The sequence below is a fragment of the Anabrus simplex genome, chromosome 8, assembly GCF_040414725.1.
Source record: "Anabrus simplex isolate iqAnaSimp1 chromosome 8, ASM4041472v1, whole genome shotgun sequence".
Lineage (NCBI taxonomy): Eukaryota > Metazoa > Arthropoda > Insecta > Orthoptera > Tettigoniidae > Anabrus > Anabrus simplex.
In genome coordinates this window covers 131,315,115-131,336,428 of record NC_090272.1, presented here as the reverse complement: position 1 = coordinate 131,336,428, position 21,314 = coordinate 131,315,115, and the positions used below count along the sequence as shown (strand labels likewise).

Sequence of the window (21,314 nt, the reverse complement as noted above, 5' to 3'; positions counted from 1 at the left end):
GGACTGTTAGGTCTTTGTTCATAAAACACAGTTGGATAGCCAACCAAATGCCAAATGAGCAGCATGGAGTCCATTTTTCTGAGATGTATCATGTAGACATGATACTCCCAAGGTATGAGAATTATTCTACCTGTTCCAGAAGAAAAATATCTGAGACAGAGAGATTGAACTCTGGAAGGCTAGTCCGTGGGGTAGGTTGGGCAAGGATCTTGCTCTGTGTGTGTGCGTGCGTGCATGCGTGCGTGCATTGCTGGTGAGGCCAAAATTATCATATATGCTCTTGAAACTATTGACTGACTGCTGCAGTTCTTCAGAGTTGAGAGCAGGTGATGCAGTATCATCAGCACATTACAGTTCAGTTATCTTGGTCACATGAGTTAAGGGATATGAAGATACTTCCATAAAGACGATACCTTAAATCAATGCCAGAGGTGTTGGTACATGATGAACCACAAAGCACATCAGCCATGTACAGAACAAAGAGCATTGGAGCAAGTACACAACCTTACTTCAATCCATGTGTGATAGAGAAAGCATCAAGATGGTTTTCTGATGGAGAACTTGACCAGACGTACTATCATGGAGTGCTCGAATGAGACCAACCGAGCATTCAGAGCAACCAAAGCATCTCAGCACTGCCCACATAGCAGGCTTCGGGACAGAGTCGGAGGACTTTTCCAAATCATAAAACACTAAGTAGAGAGGTTGTTGTTGTTCTCTGCATTTTTCTTGGAGTGGCTATGCACAGAAAATCATGTCAATTGCATCTCTTGAGGCACAGAAACCACACTGAGAGTCAGGGAGAATCTTCTCAGAGACAACCTGGAGGTGGCTAAGTAGAATCCTTGCATAAAGTTTACCAGCTATGGACAGCAGGGATATACCGCAGTAGCTGCAACGTATACTACAATTACCTTTCTTGAATATGGTGATGGCAGTAGCATTCTTCATGTCACCAGGTACTTGCTGAGTTTTCCAGGTTAAAAGGATTAGTATGAAGAGCCTTGCCTTAAGGATAAGCCTCTCCTTGAATCAACACCATTAGAATGCTAATAGGTCCAGGTGCCTTTCTGGGTTTCACTTTTTCCCGCTGTAGTAATGGAGTAGACCATACTGCCAACAGCACAGTGTCAAGTGCTGGGCGGCAGTAAATAACCCAACTCCCTAAAGAGGTCAAGGGCTTCAGGCGGAGGAGTCCATTATGGTGGGATGATGGCCCCCTCAGTGGAGGAAATCGCACTGGAAGTCATCAAGTCCATTTTTTGGCCCAACAGCAAAGCAAATAAAGGAGGAGCATTCACTATGGACACATACAGCAAGTAATACAGATGTACTATTATGAGTTGAAAGAAGTTTCCTTATCAACCTGTGGCAAAATATTGTTTTGAAAGTTTTATATAAAAATAACTTTTACCATCTTCTAGATGATAGTGCATTACAATGGTAACACTACTCAGTTAGGTAGAAAATGAAAAGGTCTATTAAACATTGTTTTGTAGTTCTTAACAAAGGCATATTGTGACTTCTGAATTGTTTCTTTATGACTAGGGCCAGAATTTTTATTTAATATCAAAGTGCAAAATATGTACATAAAAATGTAGTAAATATCAGTGAAATATTCATCAAATATGTAATAGTATTAATGGACTAAGTTTACACAATGTTCAAATATATATTCCTTTTATTATGACTTATGGTAATGATATGAGACAGTAAAATTGTTTTAAATAAGTTACCTCAATATTTTATGACAAAGTTGTTGTTGCTTTAGATAATTTATATAGCCTACTGCTTTCTAATTTTGACAAATTAAAAATTAAATTTATATTAAATATTAAAATAAATTTGGCATAATCAAAACCAAATACTTAAAAATAATGTTATGCCCTGTAAGTCACAGTGTACCTATTACAAAATGTACAACCTGTATCTGAAAAGATCGGTGAATGGTCTCATGAAATAAAGACAACGTAAGTTATGCACAAAACTCCTTTACTGGCCTTCAAAGTTATCTCTGTTAGCTACAACACACTTTTGACATCGACTGTAAAGCTGTTGGAAGCTGGCAGCAAACACTTCTTTTGGAATATCCCGGAGAACCCTTGTCATGCGTTGTTGGATACCTGCTACACTGTCCAACTGACGGCCTTTCAGGGCTAATTTAAGATAGGGGAACAAAAAAAATTCTGCTGGCGCCAATTCTGGAGAATACGGAAAGTGTGGAAGAACAGTCACCTGGCATTCAGCAAGAAACTGGGTCACGCGGATCGCGGTGTGCGGATGGGAATTGTCGTGGAGGAGCTTTCATTGTCCACTCCGGTACAGTTCAGGCCGAACCCATCTGATGCGTTGCAGTAGCCATTTCAAAACTCCCTCGTAGAATTCCGCGTTGACAGATGTACCCTGGGGTACAAATTCATGATGAATGACACCATTGGTGTCGAAAAAGGCAATCAGCATTGTCTTAATCTTGGACTTTGTGCACTGACTTTTCTTGGAAGGCAGAGAAGACGCTGAAAACCACACCAGTGACTGTCTCTTGGTCTTTGGATCATACTGGTAGCACCAGAATTCATCTCCTGTAATGATGGTTTTCAACACCTCCGGGTTTTGGTCACAAACGTCAATGAAATCTCCTGACGTTTTTATCCAAGTTTGCTTCTGCTCCTCTGTCAGATGGTGCAGGTAAAACCAGGCATAAATCTTCCGCTTTTTCAAATGTTCGTGAACAATGGTCCTTACACTGTCCTTGCCTACACCCACTTCATCTGCTATCATTTGTAAGGACAGTCACCGATCATTCGAAAGCATCTGTCGCACTTGTTCGATGTTGTCTGGAGATGTGCTTGCGATTGGTCAACCCAAATGCGCCTTGTCCTCAACACCTTCCTTTCCATCTTGAAAATGTTGAAACCAGTCAAAAACCCACTTTTTACTCACTGCTTGAGCCTGGTAAACTTGCACTACAATTGCGTATGTTTCCGTTGCCGTTTTGCCTAGTTGGAAGCAAAACTTCATGTTAACGTGATGTTCCGTTTTGCACTCCATTGTGCAAAGACACGAGTCCTCACACTGACTCCATGTGATATTTTGTAGCGTTCAACTCTGTTTAACTGTATTGAGTTGACAGATAGGGGCACTTGGTGTCATGTCTCTCAATGCGTATGTGCGAGCGCATCATCTGAACTAGCACGGTGTACAACCTAGGTGACCATTCACCAAACTTTTCAGACACAGGTTGTATTATTGTAGCTAATTTCTTGTTGCCCTCATATACTTAAAATGAAACAAAGAATTGTTACTAAAGTTAATATTGTAATTGTAATCAAGGATAATTATGCCTACACATACTAATAATAATAATAATAATAATAATAATAATAATAATAATAATACAAAAATAATAAAACAGAACTCAGAAATAATAATACTGACACTTAACCCCTCAGCGCCGACCTCTATACGTGGTATAGACCCTCTTTTCTTCCGTAGCCGCTGACCTCTATACGTGGTATAGACCCTTACATGGTTTCACATTTATGGCTATAGCGCGAAGAGTTTTGGAGTTATTGATATGCAAATTGTTTTGTTCCCAAGAAGACATTTTTGGGTTCATCAGCATTGTAAATAAGAATTGAAAAATCGTTATAATGTAGTTGTTTTTGCAAGGATAATTATTTGTCAAATAAGTCTGAGCACTAATCTCTTGCTTTTTTAAAAGTCTGTTTGCTTCATTCTTTCCCACAGAATAAAATAAAGAAAAGATGATCTGAGAAGTTTGTCTTTTTGCGTGATGTTCTTTGCTCTCTTTGTACATTGGGAGTGCGGTTTATTTATTATATTTGTCTTTATATCTCAGCTTGTAATATTTTCATAACTCTCCACGAGCGCTTTGTGTAGGCATCAGTTAGTGCTGCTTTCTGTCATACGATACGAGAACCAGTTGTTCATGGTATATATCTCGCTTGAAAGACGTTGTCTCGACCTTTTATCTGAAATATGTATCGAGTTGGTTTGTTTCGTCATAAATGTTATTCCCCTCATTCAGTTTCATCCTGTTGCTTTCGGTCTCGCTGCAGCTTCATCAGTCCGTGTGACGCGCCGCGCTCAGCCGAGGTATGACTGACAGTAACGTGCTTGAAATATTGTATAATTCAGATGAAAGTTTATTCGGAAGTAGTAGTGACAGTATAAGTAGCAGTGATAATGCAATAGATGATGTAGCAGTGGTAAATGATGAGAGTGACGATGAGGAGGAAACAGTACCTGGAAATTTCGTGTAAGAAACTACAGGTCAAAGAGAAGTTTTCAGCGGTGAATTCTGATTGCTCAATTCTCTAATAATACTCACACAGGTCACAGAGACAAATATTGAGCAATTACCTTATAGGGTTCAGCTGGTGAAAGGTTTGTTTACAAAATACGCTCGCTTGGAAGGGGAACGAAATATTCAAGGCCTGCGCGCATCAGATAATACAGTTCCAAGGTTGCAGGAAAGACATTTTATCAGGAAATTAGCACCCAAGAGTTGGAAATCCAAACCTCAGGAACATTGTATCCTGTGTTCCAGGAGTGTGACTTGAGTCCCTGTCTCAAAGAGTGCTTCGAACTCTATCACACGGAACTAAATTACTAAGGAAATGTGAAACAATTATGTAATTATCTGTATGTACATAGTTCTGTCATAAGGAATTCCAAATTTCGTGAAAATCGGGCTACTCTTATACTTGTAGTAACGCTTTAAGTGAATCGATGTATTTCAGTCGCGCGTAGTTGAAATCTCATCCGGCCGTGGGGTAGGAAGCTATTTAAATGGCTGCGACGCTGAGGGGTTAATATGAAAAGTGAAATCATACAATGACACCGTAGTGGTGGTTTCACATCAAAACATGGAAATAAGACAGTAGATAATAAATGCGCAAAATCAAACCATATGCAAAGGGAACACTCACAGGCGTAATAATGACAACTAAGAAAGGATTGTGGAAGGTGCAGGAGCCCTATGAGGTCCATTGGAAGGTATGGCATTATGGAGGAGAAAAGACTTACAAGAAACACCCTCTAGCTCAACTATATTAAAATTAACAAAACAAACATTACAAGAGACAAAGTTAAATGACATAACAACTGATACTTAACTCAATCAGGATACTTAAATAACTTGATAAAATACAAGTTTAACGTCGTAGGCTTATACAAAATTACAAAGGATTTTGATTAAAAATGCAGGTGAAAGAATTGAAATTACAAACAACTGTAATCTAGGGCAAACTCAGACACGTTAAATAAAAACCTTTTAAAATTACATTAAGCAAGAAAATACCGAAATGGAAAAGAAATTAAATTAAATCAAAACGAAATCAGAAAACATTGAAATGGCAATAGAAATTGCACTTACCAATAAGGAGGTAGGGTTCCCGGAGGGGAAACCCTCGAGCGCATCCACACTCAGGGACGGTCAGATGGAATAGGCATGGCCTAATCGCATCTTGCACGCGAAGCAGTCTAAGGCCAGAAATTGACAAATCACAATCCACCAATAGGACTCTGTTCCACTAGATTCCCGTTCTTTTTGCGCATTGACCATGTATGGTCATTTCCTGGTCTACTGATGCAAGAGGAATTACATCACCTGTTTCAACATCGGTAACCGCGCGTGCGGTATAGGATGCTTCACAATTAAAGCACCTTACAAAATTTTCCATCAGATTACAATTTTAATAATATAATTTAATGCAGCCAATTTTGACATACAGAATTACAAAAATAATTTTCAAATAATTCTTCAAGAAATTCTTCAAGTTAAAATGTCCCAAGTGTCTTTTCTTCATGCTTGCTGATCTTAATTTAAATGATCAATTACATGAAATTTATATACAAAAAAAAATTACTTCAAAATTACTTCTTGCATCTTCAAGTTACATAAAATTTGAATACAAACATCACTTCAAAATACTTCTTGCATCTTGCAATGTTCATACTGTCCAAAGATAATCTGGTACACATATTAAGAAACACTATCATAAATGATTTTCAAATAAAGGGTAAATACACAATGCTTAGTTCCAGTTCTCGGTCCCACCACCGATTACATATAGAATCTGTCTTTAAACCCCTATTGTTGTGATACACAGTGTGTCACCAAATACTTCTCCATGTTTTCCATTGCATTTTTTGGCACTGATCCACTAAAATTCTCTTGTAGGCTGAGAAGGACCATTTAGTATCACAGGAAATATTTTAAAAGATAAAACTAACTGGGTGAAATATCTTCTTGGGGCTCTTCTTGTTTGCCACTAATGATCTTGCAAAGAAATAGAGAGCTTGAATAACCTAGATTTTGTTTCAAGACTGCATGGAGTTTGTTAGAAACTATGACTAATGAAAGGCACCTAGCCATCCCAGATTCTGAGAAAGGATTAGTGTTGTTGTATGCAGTTGAGGCACTTGGTCTTACTGTATTTTACAGACAAAGGGTTAGAAATTTCAATTTTAAAGCAAACTTAAGCAACTGAAATACCGGTACATTCCAAAATCTCAATTTTAAAGCCAACTTTAGCTATTGAAATACATTCTATATGAGAAGAAATTCACTATAATCTGAAAATTAAACAAGCTGACACCATTTTTAATTTTTTTAAATAATTCTCTAAATATGTACAGATATGTTATGTTCTTCACAAAATATGTAAAAATATGTAATATTACTAAGAATATATAAAAATATGTAAATTAAAATAAAGGTGTAACCACATCAGAACCTCAATTTGCTGATATTTTTCATTTTCAGTTGTCTACAAATAAAGGAATGGAATATATAATTACATAAGAATCTAGCCCTATTTATGACCATGATATTTTTTGTAAGAAGCATTAGCTATAAATACATTTTTCTATTCTTTGAATTGTTTTTAATTTGTCTTTCATTGGTTATTTTCAGATATTTTAAAGATTGATCATCTGTGGATGTTGACATCCCTTGTAAAACTTCAAATTGGAAACAATATTATAGAAAAGATTGAAAATTTGGATTCTTTGGTGAATTTGATAGAACTTGATTTATCATTCAATCATATTGAAGTGATTGAGAATCTTGATAAGCTGGTAAAACTGGAAAGCTTAGCATTATTTCAAAATAGAATCAGCAAAATTCAAAACATGGAGGCTCTAGAGAACTTGATGATCTTCAGTATTGGCAACAACTTCATTGATGACTGGGATAATGTTAGTCACTGGTGACTATCTTATGTCTTCTACTTCTACTGTTCTGCTCTTCTGATGTAAAACTGTAGTGATTAATATTTTACTATATTTTACTATATCTAGTTAGTGCTAATCGAGACAGAGAAAACATAATAAAACTGTCATCATTATACTCATAGATGTAGCAATGATGTGAACTCCACTGACTCAAAATTCTAGAAAAATGATCAAAAACTCTTCACTTAGCAGTCATGTCCAGAGTAACTGAAACCTTATTTGGTCCAGCAGAATTCAGTTGTAGTCTGTCAAAAGATGTTCTGTTATCCACAAACAGGTGGGGTAGATGTAGCTTGTTGAGTTTGATCTAGACTTTGAATATTAAGAACCTGTTTAGTGTCCCTGGGCTAAACAGAGGGGTCATATCTAAATCACCATGTTGTATTATCTCCAGATTTTTTCCACTATTCCATCAGACAATATTGTCTCATATTAATTTAATTTAATTAATTTAATACTGCTTAACTTTGGAGAGCTCGAATAACTGCTGTGTTAAGCTGCTGGCTGAGAAATATACAATGTAACTAGGGACAATGAGTGAATTTTTGTTTTAAAGAGCACGTATCATACTGAAACAAAGTTGGGAAAACACAGTTAACTATTGAAAATCTAAACAATAGAAAATAATCCAGTTGTGTCAAATAAAAATTGACGTAACTTACAAAAACAGATCTGATTTAATGTTAAATATTTTTTTAAATTTAATTTTTCAGGAATTTATCAGGTATACCATTGCATGCAACATCATTTCTGTTAGGCATGTAAATGAGCGAATGATGTTGGGTAGATTTGGCAGTTGGAGGAATTAGGATGAGAATTGTCTCAGTGTACGGTATTCACCATGTGAGGGTGTAGATGAGGATGAAGTTGACAAGTTTTATGAAGCATTGAGTGACATCGTAGTCACGGTCAACAGCAAGGATAGGATAGTGCTAATGGGCAATTTCAATGTGAGAGTTGGAAATAGAACTGAAGGATAAAAAAAGGTGATTGGTAATTGTGGGGAAGATATGGAAGCTAATGGAAATGGGAAGCGTTTGCTGGACTTCTGTGCTAGTATGAGTTTAGCAATTATGAATACATTCTTCAAGCATAAGGCTATTCACCACTACACATGGGAGGCCTGGGGTACCAGAACCATAATAGGCTATATCTTAACCGACTTCGAACTCAGGAAGTCTGTTAGGAATGAACGAGTTTTCCGAGGATTTCTCAATAATACAGACCACTATCTGATCTCTATTGACCCTAGGCCTAGGATAGAGAAAGTGAAATCTGTCTGCAAACGAATAAGGGTAGAAAAGCGCCAGGATGAGGAAATTAGACAGAAGTACATTAATATGATTAGTGAGAAGTTTAGAACAGTAGGCAGTAAGCAGGCTCAGAATATAGAAAGGGAATGGGTGGTATACAGGGATGCTGTAGTAGAAACAGCAAGGGAATGCCTAGGAACAACTGTGTGTAAAGATGGAAAAAAACGAACATCTTGGTGGAATGATGAAGTGAGAGCAGTTTGTAAACGTAAAAAGAAGGCTTATCAGAAATGGCTCCAAACAAGGGCCAATGCAGACAGGGAATTGTACGTAGATGAAAGAAACAGAGCGAAACAAGTCAAGTTATTATCAAAATCTTCCCATCCAAAAGGAAGTCATGGGAAGATTTTGGTAATAACTTGGAAAGGCTAGGTCAAGCAGCAGGGAAACCTTTCTGGACAGTAATAAAAATTCTTGGGAAGGGAGGGAGTAGGTAACAGATAGGGACCCTCTTAGAGGCAGCCCTTCCCAGGGAGTGGTGCCCCTGCCTATGTGAGTCCTAGAGCACACTGACCCGGTGTGTAACATCTGGTGAAGGGTCCCAACTCAGGGTAACGAGTGAAGACCTCAACGGCAGCAAAGCGGAGAATATGATTCGGTACAGTGGAGCTGACGGAGGAGGCAACCCATTCCTTTGTGGGTAGTACAGATGGAACCCACTGCCTTGTGGGATGAGGAGGGATTCTCAAAGGTTAAGGGAGTAAACCCCAAAAGAAAATCCTCAATTACGTTAGGCGTAGCAAGCCAGTAAAAGAGCTTATTTATAGTTGCTTTCAAAACACATAAGAGCCTCGGAACGCATTTATCAACTAATTAAGATGCCAGTATGAGCAGACTCGTGTTAGGGATGATGGTTTATGGCGTGATGATAGACAGAGTCTTGCAAAAATGCAAAAATCCTGGAGGAGACTAATACAGATTGGAACCATCAACTTACTCAGTCTCACACGAAAATGTGAAGAACTAGTGGACTTCATGGAAAGGAGGAATTTCATTATACTGGGGCTGAGTGAAACCATATGGAGAGGGAAAGAAATGAAGAAATTAAGAAAACAGTATACACTGTATTGGCATGGAAATGACAAAAAGATGAAGAACAGTGTTGGTTTCATCCTGAATAAAGATCTAGAAGGAGTCGCTGACATTCAGTATGTTAGTGAGAGAATAATAAAGGTGACCATGCATTTAGGGAAAGAAAATTAACTTTAGTACAGGTGTATGCACCTCAAACTGGACGTTGTCGAGAGAATAAGAACCAGTTCCTTGATGATTTGAAAAATTTTATTAGTAAAGAGAGAGTAATCATTATAGGAGATCTGAATGCACAGACTGGGACAGATAGAACACGATATGAGAACATAATGGGACCTCATAGATATGGTGGAAGAAATATACTGTAGAAGGTGGACATCTCCTTGACTTCTGTATGAGGAATGGGTTGGTGGTGAAAAACAGATGGTTCAAGAAGAGACAGAGCCATAAGGTAACACAGTACAGTTGAGATGGACTACAAAAGACTGTAATTGATCATGTCATCAAAGATAAAGAAAGGAGCATAATGGTAACAGATGTCAGAGTAATACACAGTGAGAGTCTTAACAGTAGCGGACCTGAGAAACTTCGATATACCAAAAGTACAGAACAGGAAAATGCCAAAAATCAAAGTATGGGAACTCAGAAAACAGATAAAGAGAACTGAGTATCAGAACCAGATAGAAACCCTGTTACTAAGAGTTGAAAGGAAAAATAGAGAGGCAGAATGGACCAGACTAAAGGACACAATGGTTAAGGAAGCAACTGGAGTTTGTGGAAAGACAAGTATGAAAACAAGGGAGAAGGAAACACCTTGATGGAATGAAAGAGTAAGAGCAGCAATCAGGGAAAGAAATCTCTTGCAGAAAGAAAGGGATCAGGAGAAAAATAAACCAGATATTACTAGAAACAAGGCAAAGATCAGAAACCTTGAACAATTATACTGATACAAGAAACTGGATGTTAAAAAAACAGTTAAAGAAGAAAAGACCAAGGCATGGAATATATTCACTCAGAAACTGGAGGAATAAAGGAGAGGCAAGAAAAAACTACTGTATAGTGTTAGCAGAGGTAAAAGGAAGCCAATGAATACCATAAAGGCACTTGAAGATGAAAATGGAAATCTGGTTAGGACAGAAAGTGACAAGAGAGAAATCCTGAAGAACCATTTACCCACCTACTGAACAGACCAATTCAAGAACAAAATACAGAAGCAGAAATCCAAGCCTACAATGAGGAATCTCCCATAACCTGGACAGAAACTGAGACAGCCTTAAAATCTATGCCTAAAGGAAAATCTTCAGGTGCAGATGAAGTTAATGCAGACATGATAAAGGCAGCAGGCATCCAAGGTATACAGTGGCTGCACAGAGTACTAAATGCCGTATGGACAGACAACAAAATACCTGCAGATTGGAGCAAGGGCATTATAATTCCCCTGTTTAAGAAAGGCAGCAGATGGAAACCCACCAACTACAGAAGAATATCACTGCTGTATCATGGGCTAAAAATTCTAGAGAAGACCATAGAAAGGAGACTGAGAACTATCATTGAACCATAGTTAGAGGAGAAGCAATATGGATTCAGAAGTAACAGATCAACAATGAACCTAATGTTTAGCACTCGCATGCTGATGGAAAAGTATTGGGAGAAAGACAAGAACCTGGTCATTGTATTCCTGGATATAGAAAAGGCCTATGATAGTGTTATAAGAGATAAGATCTGGGAGTGCCTGAGGAAAAGAAATGTGCCTGAAGGACTGGTAAAGAAAATTCAGATTGTACTAGCTGCGTACAAATTGGGGAAGGTCGATCATCATGATTTGAGACCAAAAGTGGAGTTCAGCAAGGAAGTGCACTGTTCCCACTACTGCTCATCACTGTTATGGACAATATAATGAAGAACGCCAAGGAAAAGTTAGGTGAACTGAATGTAGTGGCCTTTGCTGACGATATCATGATTTGGGGTGAAACAGAAGAGGAAGTACAGACCAAATTCAATGTATGGAAATCCCAGTTCAAGGAATATAACCTCAACATCAGCAAGACCAAGACAGTGGTGATGGCAGTCAACAGAGAAGGGCATCCAGCAAGTGTAAAACTAGGAGACCACCAGCTAGAGTGTGTGGATAGTTTTCCTTACCTTGGAAGTGTAATCTTCAGTCATAATTTGGTCAGAAAGGAAATTACAAACAGAGTGCAAAAGGGATCCAAATTCTACCAACAAGTAAGAACACTTTTATAGGATTCCATACTGACCAAACTGATGATGTTTAACAGCTATTTCATACCAATATTGGCCTATGATATTGAAGCGTGCACCCTCACAAAAAGAGATTCATCAAGGCAGCAAGCATCAGAGATGAAATTTCGTAGATCCAACATCCAGAAGACCAAGATGGATAAGTTAAGAAATGAGGAGATGAGGAAAGAAGCCGGAATATAGACATCTCTATTAGACCGAATCGGCACATCCAGACTACGGTGGTACGGCATTTGATGAGGATGGAGCCTACAAGAACAGCCAGAATAAATTTGGAAAGACAGGTGGAGGGGAAAAGACCTGCAGGAAGACCTAAAACCTGATGGATGGACATGATCAAGGTTGATTTAGTTGCCAGAGGATGGACAGTGGATGATGTTCTCCATGACAAGTTGTATATGGACAGGAAGAAGTGGAAGAGGTTCATTAACATTATCCAGAAACTGGAACTGTACAATGATGATGATGAGGAGGAAGGGAGGGAAAAAGGAAGTGAACAGTGTTTTGGGTAATTCAGGTAAACTCATAATAGATCCCAGGGAATCACTGGAGAGATGGAAGGAATATTTTGAAAATCTTCTCAACGTAAAGGAAATATTCCTGGTGGTGTTGCGAACAGCCAAGTTCATGGGGAGGAGGAAAATTATGTTGGTGAAATTCTGCTTGAGGAAGTGGAAAGGATGGTAAATAAACTCCATTGTCATAAAGCAGCAGGAATAGATTAAATTAGACCTGAAATGGTGAAGTATAGTGGTAAGGCAGGGATGAAATGACTTCATAGAGTAGTAAGATTACCATGGAGTGTTGGTAAGGTACCTTCAGATTGGACAAAACAGTAATTACACCTATCTATAAGCAAGGGAACAGGAAGGATTGCAACAACTATCGAGGTATCTCATTGATTAGTGTACTAGGCAAAGTATTCACTGGCATCTTGGAAGGGAGGGTGTGATCAGTTGTTGAGAGGAAGTTGGATGAAAACCAGTGTGGTTTCAGATCACAGAGAGGCTGTCAGGATCAAATTTTCACTGTGCACCAGGTAATTGAAAAATGCTACGAGATGAATAGGCAATTGTGTTCATGTTTCGTAGATCTAGAGAAAGCATATGACAGGGTACCAAGGGAAAAGATGTTTGCCATACTGGGGGACTATGGAATTAAAGGTAGATTATTAAAATCAATCAAAGGCATTTATGTTGACAATTGGGTTTCAGTCAGAATTGATGGTAGAATGAGTTCTTAGTTCAGGGTACTTACAGGGATTAGACAAGGCTGTAATCTTTCACCTTTGTTGTTTGTAGTTTACATGGATCATCTGCTGTAAGGTATAAAGTGGCAGGGAGGGATTCAGTTAGGTGGAAATGTAGTAAGCAGTCTGGCCTATGCTGATGACTTGGTCTTAATGGCAGATTGTGCCGAAAGCCTGCAGTCTAATATCTTGGAACTTGAAAATTGGTGCAATGAGTATGGTATGAAAATTAGCCTTTCAAAGACTATATTGATGTCAGTAGGTAAGAAATTCAACAGAACTGAGTGTCAGATTGGTGATACAAAGTTGGAACAGGTAAATAATTTCAAGTATTTAGGTTGTGTGTTCTCCCAGGATGGTAATATAGTAAGTGAGATTGAATCAAGGTGTAGTAAAGCTAATGTAGTGAGCTCACAGTTGCGATCAGCAGTATTCTGCAAGAAGGAAGTCAGCTCCCGGACGAAACTATCTTTACATCGGTCTGTTTTCAGTCCAACTTTGCTTTACGGGAGAGAAAGCTGGGTGATTTCGGGATATCTTATTCATAAGTTAGAAGTAACAGACCTGAAAGAAGCGAAAATGATTGCTGGTACAAACAGGTGGGAACAATGACAGGAGGGTACTCGGCATGAGGAGATAAAGGCTAAGTTAGGAATGAACTCTATGGATGAAGCTGTACGCATAAACCAGCTTCGTTGTTGGGGCCATGTGATGTGAATGGAGGAGGATAGGTTACCTATAATGGACTCTGTTATGGAGGGTAAGAGAAGTAGAGGGAGACCAAGACGATGATGGTTAGGCTCAGTTTCTAATGATTTATAGGTAAGAGGTATAGAACTAAATGAGGCCACAGCACAAACAGAGGTTTGTGGTGATGTTTAGTAAATTCACAGAGGTTTGCAGACGGAATGCTGAAAGGCACAATGGTCTGTAATGATAATGTATGCATGTATGTATGTGTGTGTATGTATGTATGTATGTATGTATGTATGTATGTATGTATGTATGTAATTTTTCAAGTGCATACCATTTCTGTGGAGACGTGTTTAGCTCGGGCACCAGGAAGGGCATACCTTTATACACTGGCATCTTCAAATACAGTGAGTTTCATCGGTTGGCTGGCAGGCACGCCCAGCTTATCTGCCTCCTGTTGACTCATCATTTCCCATTACATAGCGCAGCAGCAGCACAGGAATGCCCGTACTTTGCTGTTCAGATCCATGCATAGAATAATTATTAAGTGTTGATCTGTCGCTCCAACTGTTCTCGAGTTGTGAAGTGTTACTTCAGGGTGTAATTCTCATAATGCCTTCACATTTGTACACAGTAGAGGAAAGGGTATTTATTTACGATAATTATGTGAAAACAGAGTCTTGCACGGAAGTCGTTAGGCGATTTGTAACACAATTTCCAGGTGTATGCTTTCCACGTAGAGAGACCGTGCGGAAACTTGTAAACAAATTGAGAGGAACAGGTTCTTTACTCAATAAGAAGCAAAGTGTTAAAAAATGTGTACTTAATGAGAAAAAAGTAAATGAATTTGCAGAAAGATTAGAACATATGACTACAAAATCCCTAAGACGACTTGTACAAGAAGCCATGAGCTCAGCATGGTGGGCTACGAAAATGGAAAAATTGAAACCATACAAGTTAACTGCAGTACACGAACTATATCCACGTGACCATGATAAGCGGGTGCGTTTTTGTAATTGGATATTGCAAAACGTTCATGATAAAATCATTGATCCATGCTTAATATTTTTCTCTGATGAAGCATAGTTCCATTTACATGGGTATGTTTTGACACAGAATAACAGATATTGGAGTACAGAAAACCCCCATCACATATACGAAATTCCTTTACATGACGAATGGATTGGAGTATGGTGCACAGTGAATGGATGCAGAATTATAGGACCTATCTTTTTTCAGGGCACAATTAATGCACAAAGATACAAGGATAATATACTCAAACCATTTTTTTACAAACTGACATTGACTGTCGAAATGGATATTTTCAGCAAGACTCTGCCACCGTGCATACAGCTAATGACACATTAAACTTAATTGAGAACATTTGAAGACCGTGTTATTAGTACAGACTTATGGCCGACACGGTCCTCAGATTTAAGTGTTTGTGACTTAAAAATAAAGTGTATGGAATAAACCCTCACACATTGGACGAACTGAAAGAAAATATCCAGAGAGAAATAGCCTCAATTAGGGAAGACAAGCTTATGCGTGTGAATTAGAGTTTCTTAAGACAATGCCAGAAATGTGTGGATGCAGGAGGAGAACATTTCCAACATCTCCTATTATGAGGTACAAGCTTATTTTCTTTAATTCTTAATTATGGATTTTCTTAATTTATTTTTCATTTTAATTGTTATCTCGTGTCATGCACGGATAAAGTGAGTGATGTGCTGTCCTTGTTGCTATGCCGTGAAGCAGGGAGTGATGGATAAGCTGGGCACACCTGCCAACGAAATGATGAAAGAAACTCACTGTATATGTGCTCTCTCCACATAAATTCCAGTTCTCCCACATCCATTCCTTCTCCGCCTCCGACAACCTCATGTCTGCTTTCCAGCTTCATCAGGATGGGCTTCAACACTTTTTGAGGGCCTGTCTCAACAGATATTCAGTCATAGTGTGGATAAAGACAGGAAAAGGGAAGAAACAAAAATTTAAGATGAATGCAAGTGGTTAACTTTGCAGAGTATCACTTGAAATGGATGATAGTCGATTCCTCATATGAAGTGGAAAAAAAAAAATCCCATTTTGCATCGTTTAATCACAAATAGAAGTTAATGGCCTGTTTTTGGTCTCTATAATACTGTAATTTTCTGTATTCAAATACAGACTGTTTTCCCTGTAAGTACAGTAGAGTCCCACTAATCCAAACTAATTGGGACCGAACCCTGTTCGGATTAGCGAGAATTCGGATTGGGTGGGTTTCCATCAAATACGACAACGTATTGATTTTAAGCGTTTATGTGTTAAGTATTAAAATGACTGAAAGTAGGAAATTAGTAAAGTATGCTGTAATTTATTTTACAATTACATTCTGAGGCTCAAAATCCAATTACTGTAATGTTATTATGAGCAGTGTTGGCGTCTATCTAGCGCGAGTAACCTGGTGAAAGTTGGAATGGAAGGGGCAGTGACCTTCAACTAGCAAGCATGCGAGCTCCTCACTCCTACTTCTTCTCTTACTCTTCGTTCAGTGTGTCTAGCACAATCTCCTGGACTGTGTGTGCCTACTGTAATAGTGTATGCTTTGTTTCGTGAGTGCTGAGCTTGTTCTACATTCTGTTCCCAGTCCCTTCTGTCTATCATCGTGGCAAGCAAACGTGAACACAACTCATGTACGTTAAAAGAAAAACTTGAAGTGTTAAAAAGACTGAACAAATGTGAAAGTGCCACTCAATTATCAATCGAATTTGGTGTCGGCAAAGCAATCATTAGCGATTGGAAAAAGAACCGTGTTAAGATTGAGCAGTTATGAAAACAAGACAAAACACATTTTTTATGGTCTACTCAAGAAAGACAGAAAGGAATCCCTATCATTGGCCTTCTAATACAAGAAAAGGTGCTTCAACTGAACAAGCTTATGGATGGCGATCTGTCATTTTTGGCTATTTGGGGTTTTTTAGACCGATGGAAGAAAAGACAAGGAATTAGACAGTTTACAATAACTGGCAAGAAACTGTCAGCAGACAACAATGCAGCTGCTGAATACCTTGAGGAATTTAAAGTGATTTCTGCTATGTACTTACTGCAGTAAGTGTACAATGCAGATGAGACGGGGCTAAATTTTAAAGCGTCACCTACCAAAAGCCTTGCATCACAAAATGAAAAATCTGCCCCAGGTTTAAAAATGGATAAACAACGCGTAACTGTGTTAGTTTTCAGCAATGCCTCTGGAACACATAAGCTTCCACTAATGGTAATCGGCAAATCGGCAAAACCACAGTGTTTCAAAAACATGAACATAAACTCACTCCCTGTTTATTACAAAAATCAGAAAAAGGCTTGGACGGATCACGCCTTATTCCAAGACTGGTTCAAAAAACAATTTGTGCCAAAAGTGAAAGCATTTAACAAAGAAAATGAACTGCCGCCTCATGCATTGTTACTGATAGACAATGCTCCGTCGCATCCAGAAGAAATGCAACTTGTTTGCAGTGACATTACAGCCATTTTCCTTCCACCCAATGTCACTTCGATTTTGCAGCCAATGGACCAAGGAGTGTTGCAAGCAATAAAACAAAAGTACAGTAAAATTCTTCTTCGAAGTCTACTTGAAGAGAATGAAGACCTTACAATCCTGCAAAAACTTAAGAAAATTACCATAAAAGACATAATGTACTGGGTGGCAGAAGGTTGGGAGAACACAAGTGAAGAGGCACTGCAGAAATCGTAGAAAAATCTCTGGCCTGGTCTGGAGTGTGTTAAAACAGTTTTTTCCCTGGCAAAAGAATGTGAATGAACTTCTTCCACTAGTAAAGAAAATTCCAGGTTGCAAAAATACAGGGGAAAATGCATTGAAGACTGGACAGCAATCGACATTAGTCATGAGAAATACTATGCAGATGAAGACATTGTAGCAGTGGTGCAGGGGACATCAGCTGAGATCAACACAGATGATAGTGAGGATGAGGGAGATGCCCAGACTGATGTTGTTTCACACACTGCCGTTGCCAGTGCCCTTGACCTCCCCCTACGCTACATCAAGCAGCATGCCGCTGCAACTCCTAGTGATGTAATGCAACATTGGTGAAATATTGCCTCTTTAAGTCATTTCAGTGCATTGCATCAAAAGAAGATCACTGAGGTCTCTTCTTAAGTGTTGATTTGCTTTTCTGTTTGTTTTGTCGTTAACATAAAAAAAATTGCATTCTAACTTTGCTATGCACATTGTTAGTAGGTCTAGGCCTTCCATTTTTTAGTTTTTCTGTATAAGATAGCCGACAGATTCACTGTTTACTTCTGTAGCATTTATTTCATGTTTTTCTGTGCTAATACATTTATGTTTTTACAGTAGAGTCTCGTTAATCCAAACTAATTGGGACCAGAGTCTGTTCGGATTACAAAATTTTCGGATTAACCGGAAAATATTTTCTAATAATAATGTTATTGTTTTTACATCCCACTAACTACTCTTACAGTTTCCGGAGATGCCTAGGTGCCGGGATTCTCTATCGCAGGTGTTCTTTTACGTGCCAGTAAATCTACTTACACGAGGCTGACGTATTTGAGCACCTTCCAATACCACCAGACTGAGCCAGGATCGAACCTGCCAAGTTGGGGACAGAAGGCCAGCGCCTCAACCACCTGAGGAAAATAGTTTCTATAATACAGTACAGTACAGTACATACTGTAATTTGAAAAGCCCATTATCCGCAGTTACATTAATAAAAAACTGTATAACATTACAGTAGGGTAGTTAAGAACCCATAGAGGATAAAACGACTAAAACTAGGTTAAAACTTGTCTCCTAAAACTGTTAAAATACAGTAACGGGTTACACTAGTCTCACACTGCCTAGAACTTGCTGTACGCTACGTCGAGCAACACTCTGCTACTACGTCCATTGATGTGATATTTATGAGATTCTGATTTAACATTGCATCTTCGAGTAGGTTCCAATCACCACGGCAAAAGAAACTAACAGACTTTGTATAGATGAACGCCCAGTGATTGGTGGTTTATGATGTGTAATTATGTTTACATTAAGTTATTCTAGTAAAATATGACTAAAAATGCAAATAAATCTTCATTCTATAATATGGTCTTTCATTTCAATAAGGACAACTTTTTTTTTTTTTTATGAATATTTCGGTTCGGATTAACGGGGTTCGGATTAACAGGACTCTAGTGTACTTGGAAAATCTAGTTTAATCTTCATCTTTATTTTTTCCTGTTTTAAAATACAAAACAAATTTGGTTGGTATTTTTTCCTAGCCCTGTTCAGATTAGGTGGATTTTCAGATTAGTGGGGATCGGATTGACGCGACTCTACTGTATACATTTCAAAGACTTCACATTGTTTCATGGAGACAACCTTTTAAGTGTCTATGTCTCTGCATCATATAAATCAGTACTTTTAATAATATTTTAGTGTACGATGAGGCTGAGCTAATCATTAAATAAATGAGCTCGCACCATGTAAGTACACATGGCTAGAGAACGAAAAAGAAAGCCACACAGTTTAAAATGTTCGGCTGCAGCCTTCGTTCCTGATATATTTCTTTTATGTGTACTCCATCCACATACAGTGTGCTATGTCTCTGCTCTCTATCTATTTCCTCTGAATACCGTATACATTTTGCTCTTGTTAGCTTTGCTATCTGATAATTGAATTCTCAAAATAATTAAGGTCAGTTCTTGTTCTGGATGCTGCTTGTTGAGGATAGCTGATCAAAATTGGTTGAAAGTGCTCTAACAAGGTGATCAAAAACACTAGTGAAGTCATTATCATTCATTGTTAGTTAAGTAATAAAATGGAAAATAAATAAAAATCCTAATCACTGTCTTTTATCTACAGGTTATTTATCTTCGACAGTTTCCAGAACTACGCTCTCTCAACATGACAGGTAATCCTTGTGCAGAGAAGGAAAATTTTAAAGAATATGTGTATACATTTCTCCCCAACCTCATATACTATGCTTATCGTATGGTCCAGCCAGCTGAGCGAGAAGCGGCATGTGAGAAGTTTAGGTAAGAAATAAATGAACCCTTAAATTGCAGTTTTTCATAGAAGAAATTATCCAAAGATTGTGATTTAATTTAGATTAAAAAACAACTCCTTAAGAACCACACAATCTGCTTTTAACAATAGTTGAGCACAGTGTCACAGATCATAAAATAGCTGTCTGCATGCAATGCCTGTGACTATGACATGCATACCCCTTGGAATTCTTTCCATGATGATTGCAACAGATCCCCTTGTGGGTGAGAGCAGTAAAATACATCTTATGGTATCCCCTGCCTTTTGTAAAAGGCAGCTGACAGGAGATCCCAGGGGCTGTCAACTTGGGAGCGTGGGTTGGCAACCATGGATCTTCTAGCTAAGGCTGGTATTGTTTCCACTAACTTGTGCCATACTACCCACTTTCTTGTTTCTTATCTGACCCTTGGTCAACTCTTGTTCTCTCCTGACCATGTCAGTACTGTATTAACAATGACTGTGCCGATTCAGTATCTTGCCAAATGTTAAGTGCACACTGTAATGTTTTCTCCTTGTTAAGAGGTGAGTGCCCAGCAGATATTCACAGAGCAATTGTTCCCATTTATGAAAAGGTTATGAGTCAACAACATGTCACAGAGTGGTACCATGAATTCATGATGAACGCAGGAGTGGTAACAACCATCTGTGATGTCTGATAAACTTCTTCAGAAAATTGAGGAAACAATTTGTGTAGGTCAACTCTTCCATGATGATGAAGTGATCAAGAATGAAGTGGAAATGTGGTTTTGGAATCAGCGGGTGGAATTATATGACTATGAGATACACAAGCTAGCACTAGCACCCATAGTTAACACTTTTATTTGGACAATGGCAGCAATTATGTCAACGAAGAAAAAAACCTTATATACATACATTACATACGTTATCATTATAGACTGTTATGCCTTTCAGCGTTCAGTCTGTAAACCTCTGTGAATTTACTAAACGTCGCCACAATCCTCGATTTGCAACTAGTGTTGTGGCCTCATTTAGTTCTATACCTCTTATCTTTAAATCGTTAGAAACCGAGTCTAACCATCGTCGTCTTGGTCTCCCTCTACTTCTCTTACCCTCCATAGCAGAGTCCATTATTCTCCTAGGTAACCTATCCTCCTTCATTCGCCTCACATGACCCCACCACCGAAGCCGGTTTATGCATACAGCTTCATCCGTCGAGTTCATTCCTAAATAAGCCTTTATCTCCTCATTCTGAGTACCCTCCTGCCATTGTTCCCACCTGTTTGTACCAGCAATCATTCTTGCTACTTTCATGTCTGTTACTTCTAACTTATGAATAAGATATCCTGAGTCCACCCAGCTTTTGCTCCCGTAAAGCAAAGTTGGTCTGAAAACAGACCGATGTAAAGATAGTTTCGTCTGGGAGCTGACTTCCTTCTTACAGAATACTGTTGATCGCAACTGCGAGCTCACTGCATTAGCTTTACTACACCTTGATTCAATCTCA

General features: G+C 38.5%; 1 protein-coding gene across 1 annotated transcript in view; it reads left to right on the top strand.

Moving 5' to 3' along the window:
- Window positions 1-21,314, top strand: part of LOC136878890 (dynein regulatory complex subunit 3) — a 183,322-nt gene that overhangs the window by 30,039 nt on the left and 131,969 nt on the right. Inside the window, exons 2-3 of the mRNA XM_067152470.2 lie at window positions 6,941-7,224; window positions 19,667-19,839. Coding sequence (XP_067008571.2) covers window positions 6,941-7,224; window positions 19,667-19,839 — 457 coding nt within the window. The remainder of the gene's footprint in view (window positions 1-6,940; window positions 7,225-19,666; window positions 19,840-21,314) is intronic.